Genomic DNA, 7,363 nt, shown 5'->3' with positions numbered 1-7,363 from the left:
ATTTTCTTCGCGGGCATGCTTCATACCTATTGCTTGAACAAACAATTCTTCCCAAAAACATTAGTCTTTAAAATTAATTGACACGGTGGCGTACCTTATTTATCATCTTTTGCTTTGGGGAGTGGGGACTCAATAGCGGATGCTGGGCCACTAACAAAAGTTAGCACCTACCAAAGAGCGAATCTTGATGTTGTTACCGTCATGTCGATGTGGACGTTGTCAATGTTCCATGTTGAGGCTCCTCGATCATCTTGTTGCCGATTGTTGAAATTTGTTGATGTGGATGATGGACTTCTCGAAGTCCAAGTTTGGTGTCTAGCTTTTTCCACCTACTTTCAAGGACACAAACAAGAAAACATGGGTATATGCAATAATAAAAATTTGGGTTAGTCCAAAAAACTAGATAGATCGCCCTAGCGTTCGAGTTGCCGATTCCTGGCAACGGAGCCAGAAAGCTTGTTGACGCTCCATAGCGCCCCAATTTGTGTACCGCAAGCGCACGGATCGTGTTAGCTTTTCCCTTAGAGTACTCCCCCAAGGTTTATCAATCCGTGGATCGACAAAGAACTACCTAAGGTTTTCCATCTAATCTAATGGATCTATCCTAACATGAAGCATGAATTGCACATATAGAGTAACCTTTAATAGATATGAGTGTTGTGTAAAGGTTGATCTCATCCATGAACTTAGGCGTAACCATAGCAAAACCAAAGACATGACTAGGCCTATCGTCATCTAGTTGTAGTTCAAGCTAACGAGCAAATAAATCATGCATCTCAATCAATAGCATCCTTAAATCAAAACCTCCAATTCAACCCCTCGGGAACCCCTCCACTCAGGCCACGCCCTGTCACGATGCTCCCTTTGGACAAAAGCACGCTAGATGTGTCGAACCCCCTTGGGTACATCCGGTATAAACTCCTAGCCACCATAGCTACAAGAACACCCCATGCAATCTATCTCGAGAATAGATCTAGGAATAAGCGCACCCAAGGCAAGAACGAAATCAAAAAGGAGAGACATGATCGCTAATAGATTCGGAAGACATGATTATCATTACTCACATAATAGATGTGTTTGGATCATCACCACCGTGTGCACACCATCGATGAATCCAACTAGCTCATGAACTCCGCCATGGCACAACCACGCATGGAGGCCATGACGGCTAGGGGCGGCCTAAGCCATCTCCTAGACAACTTCAAAGACTTGCGGCGGCCGTCGTCTCCCTCCGGTCTTGGCCCTAGGTTTTCGTCAAGTTCTGGGTGGATGGATGCCGTGAGTTGAATAAGGTGCGAGATATTTATGAGCCGAGGAAGCCACCGGTCGAAGGGGAGGCCGAACCGCCTCGGAAACGGGCTAGGCCGGCCGGCTCATGGGCCTAGGCCGGCCGGCCTACCCTCTTTCAGGCCCGTCTCGGTCTCATCTTTCGCGTGTAGACTCCTCGCATCTTCTAGAGTTTATGTACTTCACGATTGCACCCCTTTGGACGTCATTATCTTGGAGATATCTTCGATGAAAGGATAAGATAGGGAATCCTTCCTTAAATCTTCATTTGCTTTGCTTAATCCTGAAGTATCTTGATCTCATCTTCGTGGGCTTGGTCCTTTGGGCTCTCTTGGAGGATGGATGTGCATGAATGGGCTTCGAATCAATATGAGCTTTGGTCCTTCCTTTGGGCTTTGGCCTTCGTCTTTGTCCGTGTTAGCGCTCGATCACGGGCCTCGTTATTTCATGCTCCAAAATAGGCCAAAAACCTGAAAAATGAAGTTCCTCCTAAATATATGTGCAAATGTGAAAATGACCAATAATTAGGCCGGGGTTAGGACGGTTAGTGATTTTGATATTAAATTTATGCCATTATCAAGGATAAACAAGAGATAAAATGGGTACTTAAGGAGCGCCAACACAACCCCACACTTGTAAATAACTTAATGCGGGTTTTCTCCCTGTCCATAACTCATACGGTGTTTTAGGCACCGACTTGCTCGGTACACGATTAAGGATATGGATGGCGGTTTTTTATCCCTCCATCCACAAATTAATTGGTAACGTGGAGTAATTCATCATGCTTCTCACCATATCCATTAAGGTACGGTTACGTCTTTTAGCTACTCCATTTTGCTGAGGTTCGCCCGGTGTAGAATACTGGGCTACTATTCCATTATCCTGTATAAACCTCGCAAAAGGTCCAGGAGCTTGGCCATATGGGGTATGTCGACCGTAGTACTCACCTCCACGGTCGGATCTAACTATCTTTATCTTTAAGATGTGCTGATTTTCAACTTCAGCCTTGAATATTTTGAATTTATCCAATGCCTCTGATCATTCTTTGATTGGATAAATGTAGCCATAACGCAAATAATCATCTGTAAACGTTATGAATGAATCATAACCATCCATAGACTTTATGGGAAATGGACCACAGATGTCTGTGTGTACTATCTCCAAAACCCATGCACTGCGTTTGGCTCCTTTCTTTATTTGCTTAACATATTTTCCCTTAATGCAATCGATGCAATACTCTACATCTGAAAAATCTAATGGATGGAGGATATTTTCTTTAATCAAACGCTCAATTCTCCCCCTCGAAATATAGCCTAAACAATAGTGCCATAATTTCGCTGACGTCTCGCTATCGCATCGTTTGCGCTTATTCTTTCCATTCATAGACGAGGAAGGCTCACTATTGCATACAATATTACTATCATTGCATACAACATTCACATTCTCATGCATGGACAACATTTAAAGTTTGTCTCGTCGGAAGGCGAGACCAACACACTTATTATTAAACTGAATCTCACATAGTTCTTTGCCAAAATGGCAATCATAACCATTATCCGCCAAACATGAGATTGAAATTAAGTTTCTAGACAAAGAGGGTACATAAAGAACATTATTCAAAACGAGTTTAGAGCCATTGCTTAAATCTAATGTGAGAACTCCAATTGCTTCAGCATCGGCTCTAACTCCATTGGCCACCTTAAGCCATCTTTCTCCTCTTTGTAGGGTCCTCCTCGTACTTATACCCTTTCTTGATGCAGTGTTTCAGGAATGCTGGGCAATCTTTCTTCCGATGTTCCTTTGAGCGGCACCAGTAGCACTCATCCTTTTCTGCTGGTGGCTGATCTTTCTTTGGAGCCTTGCTGGGTGCATGAGAAGAAGAGCCTTTCTCCCACCGAGGTTTCCCCTATGGTTTAGCGACCTTATCTTGAAAGTCCTTTCTCTTGTTGTTGTGCTTCACAAAACTGAGAGAGTCACCATGTGAAGCCTTAAGCATTTCCTCTTCCTGCACACACATAGCAATGAGCTTCTCCAAGTCCCACTGCTCTGGACTGATGTTGTAGTTAACAACAAAAGTCTCAAACTCTCTTGGCAAGGAAGCTAGAACCAAGTGGACAATGAAAGGAGCTGGAAGCTTCATTTCCACAGGAAGCTTAGATGCCATGTTGCTCATCTTCAGAATATGTTCTCTTATGCCCCCACCAATGTACTTGCTAACTACCAACCTCTGAATCAGAGTCTGAGCATAAGCTTTTGAAGAGCCAACAAATTGACTCTCCACTTTCTTCAAATACTCAACTACAGTGGGAGCATCTGGGATTGCTCCCCTTATGGTGTCCACTATGGAACTCTTGATTACCATCAAGCACTTGCGGTTGGATGAGGTCCACTTAGCTTTCTCTAGATCATACTTCATTTGCACAACAGCATGTGCCCTTTCTCTTTCCTGCCAATCACCAGCAGTCTCACTATCACCTCTCACCGGTGCCACAGGAGTTGTGGGACACGGTGTGGTAATAGCTAAATCAATGTCTGCCAGTGCAAGCGCCATCTCAACTTGCTCTGCCCACTTGCTGTAGTTTCCTCCATTGAGAGGCTCAATGTTTGAGATGAGGTTCATGGGGTTGGAGCCTGAAACAGAATCAGAAAAGTGAGAACTTCAATATTATAATAATAATAATAATAATAATAATAATAATTACATATCTTAATTTAATATTGGTCAAAATTAAGACATACAATTAACTTGCTACATTAATTCTAAGTCACCGTTGGGCAGAAATAGAATAAATGCATGAAAACTCAACTGAATAACATTACAATATTGGTATAATCAACTTTGGTCAGAAAATAACAATATCATAATTTAACTTAATCATGGAAAAAACACTTACTCCTCTAATTAAAATGTCCTGTTGGTTCTAAATTAATTAGAAGATAAACTTAAACATAGTAGCGGAAACATGAAAAATAATACTTGACTTTTCAGAAGCATCTTACTGATCTCATCTACTCTCTAAAAAATTAATCACGTTGGTGCAGAATTAATTAGAGAGTAAAAACTAGACTTGAAATAACAAAAATTCGCTTCTGAAAATAAATACCTTGCTACTGTTCTTTCACGGGCCAAAACAGATCAGCTCGGCCCCCTCACTGGGCACTTCCTGTGCCTGGGCCTGGGGCCCGACGGCCGACGGCCAGGCCACCAATTCAGCCCGACTCGACGCGCCCCCAGCACCCTCTTGGGCTCATTTCAGCCCGGCCGACCGCGACCGTCGGATCGCATCCAATGGTGGCGCGTCGATCCCGGCGGATCAAAACTGCATGTCGGTCGGCGCCTCGAAACCCTAGCATCTCATTCTTCTCCCCCCTCCCGTCTTTCTCGGCGTGACGAGCGGCGGCGGCCGCAGGTGGCGGCCGTGGTGGAGGTGGTGGCGTCACCGCCGCGGGCCCCCTCACCGGCGAGCGCGTCCACCGAAGGGTGAGCGCGCCGCCGTCGAGTGGCCCCGCGTCGGTGACCTAGCCCCGAGCGCGCGCGCGCAGAGAATCGCCGGCGGCTCGGACCGACCCGCACAGGGCGGTGGTGCGCCGGTGAGCCGGCACCTTGAGGTGGCTTGCCCACACGGCGGCGGTGTTGGCGTGCCGGAGATCCGGCGGCTCTGGGTGCTTGACCCGCGCGGCGATGACCGGCAGTGGCGGTAGCATGTAAGTCCTGTCGCCCTTGCTTCGCTAGGGTTAGGATTTCTTGCATTTCTTGCTTCGATTTGAAATGAAAACATTCTATCTCCTTCTCTGGTTTTAACCCCAAAACTAGATCTAGGCGACTGATACCAATGTTAAAACTTACAGGTCGTCTAGGCATAGATCAGTGGGTGCTACTCTATTAACTTTCATGAATCAAGTACAAAGTGAGATACTTTGGTCCTAGTGCACGAGAACTAGATAGAGAGGGGGAAGATGCGCAGACCAGAAGCTTCGGCGTTGTTGGCCATCGGGATGCTGTGGTCGGCGTCGAAGAGCTCGGTGTAGTGGTGGTTGACGGCGCAGGGACGACGACGTCGCAGCGCAGGGACGGTGTCGAGGTGGTCGGCCGGAGTCATGGACGAGGGACGCCGGGGAGGTAATGCAGAGGCGGCGGGACGGCGAGGTTGACGGCGCTTCCCGTCGCTTCAGCGCCCTCGCAGATCGGATCGCGAAATATTGGTGGGTTTAGAGGACACGGCGAACCTTGGTGTGCGTGCCTCCAGCCCCCACCCTTGCTTTTATTTGGCGCTGCGCGACGGGGGCCCGTCAATCACGAGTTGATTGCGCGCCCCCGATCAGGGCGCGAGATTTGGGGTTGACCCAACCGTTGGGTGGGTCTGAGATCAAACTAACACAAAGTGTTTAGCTGGCTAGCCATCCAAAACGGATTATGGACGGCTGATCGCCTAAGTGCAAGGGAGTGGCCGCACAACGACAGGTGTGTGCTATGCCGTGCAACACCAGAATGTGGGATCCACTTATTTGCAGATTGTCGCTTTGTTAAGCAAATTTGGGACAACATCAGCACTTGGGCTAAAGTGGATGGTCTACAGCCGGCAGCATGACAAACTTTTCAATCGATGGAGGAATGGTGGACCATGATTGCACGACTGCCCTCAAATGATGCAAAAGGCTTACGCAGCCTCATCATGTTGGTGATTTGGGAGATCTGGCTAGAACAAAATTCAAGAATTTTCAAGCATAAGGAATCATCATGCCCGAGGGTGATCTCTAGGATCAAGGACCTAGCGAGCAATTGGATGGCGGCGGGCACCAAGCACTTGGCTGTGCTCTTGGCTTAGTTGGGGTCTATTTGTTCTTTAGTTTTTGTTCTCTCTTTTTTGGCCGGCCAGTTTTAAAATAATAAAACATTATTTCTATATTGAGAACCTAAAATAATTTTATTGGATTATTTCTATAATTCTTTTTATTTAACACGATTTAGTTTTTATAAATAGAATTAGTCAAAGTAGCATATTGGTGTTGATATCCTGAAATGCTTATATTTGTGGATGGAGGGAGTATGTTTTTAGTAATAGAAACCACGCACAAGACAATCACTCTAAAAGTTGGCCAACGGAAACAAGGTTGGCCGTGAGTAAAAGAACGTCCCACACTTCGGGGAGACGATGGTGAGAACCACGGCTTGGTGACAAATTTTTTTTTTTTTTTGCGAAGGGGCCTGGATCCCATTTTATAAAAGCCCGGCTTTTACAATGAGCACCCTGGAGGAAAAGAAATTTACAATAAAGTCCGTCATCCCCATCCTCCAGATATGCAAATTTGCATCCAAAACCCTCAAACCATTCAAATTTAAGAATAAAGTCCTTGGATTTTCACGCATAGCTCCTGGACATCGCACCTCTTCTCAATCCGCCGGCGTCGGGGAAGAAGCACACCGTCCAAAAGAGCAGCTCGCCCAAGCCACCCGACGAGACCCCCAGCTTGTGGAAGAAACCGCAGAGGAGGACTTACTGCTAGGCATCGATGCTGAGTAAACGGCCTCCCAAGCACATCGGCCATCATCGTCGAGGTCGAGGAAGAGCAGCAAGCGATCCGCCATCACCGATGAAGACACCAGTGACCGGAATAGGAGTCTGGCGCCGACAACAGAGCCGTCAACGCAAAAGGAAAAGCTCACGGGGGAGCAAATTAGATCCATCCCCTTCGCAAGAAGATAGCCCACAGAGATGGCGTCGCCCAAGAACATCCGGCGACCCAACTCAAGGCAAACTCTAACCAGGGGAAGAGAACAATTATCGACTCCCCCATTATTAGAGTAAAGCAGACGCACCTGGCCTCCACCGCAGCAGGAAACTCGACGAACTCGAAATCCCCGCCATGATTGAGTCCCGGCGAGCAAAAGCCCCAATCCGACACCGATGCCGGAGGGGAAAACCGTCCTACCCTACCTAGGATGAGACTAGATAGAAGGAATATGTACACCGGCCACCGGATCTGCCGCTCTCTATCACCTCCGGCGCCTAAGAGGCAGCCTGACGCGGTGGAGAGGCGGCGGATCCGGTGCCGGAGGGGAAGTCGCCTCGAATTC

The 7,363-nt window shown here is 47.2% G+C and overlaps 1 protein-coding gene across 1 annotated transcript; it reads right to left on the bottom strand.

Annotated features, from left to right (window-relative positions):
- Window positions 1-3,193: 3,193 nt before the first annotated feature.
- LOC120709436 lies at window positions 3,194-5,387 on the bottom strand. The gene is made up of 2 exons (XM_039995066.1): window positions 5,255-5,387; window positions 3,194-3,918 (listed from the first exon to the last, which is right to left on the bottom strand). Exons 1-2 carry the CDS (start codon window positions 5,385-5,387, stop codon window positions 3,194-3,196), a joined length of 858 nt encoding a protein of 285 aa, XP_039851000.1.
- Window positions 5,388-7,363: the final 1,976 nt, after the last annotated feature.

Source organism: Panicum virgatum, chromosome 5K (assembly GCF_016808335.1).
Source record: "Panicum virgatum strain AP13 chromosome 5K, P.virgatum_v5, whole genome shotgun sequence".
NCBI classification, from domain to species: Eukaryota; Viridiplantae; Streptophyta; class Magnoliopsida; order Poales; family Poaceae; genus Panicum; species Panicum virgatum.
Note: the sequence above shows the minus strand (reverse complement) of the source record. Positions and strands in the feature narration are given on the sequence as shown.

What these genes read in the sequence shown, in the direction of transcription:
- LOC120709436 (XM_039995066.1), bottom strand. Translation starts at nt 5,387, where the DNA reads ATGACTCCGGCCGACCACCTCGACACCGTCCCTGCGCTGCGACGTCGT. An exon ending in CAACAACGCCGAAGCTTCTG is followed by an intron (nt 3,919 to 5,254) that starts GTCTGCGCATCT and finishes ATTCTGTTTCAG; the next exon opens with GCTCCAACCCCATGAACCTC.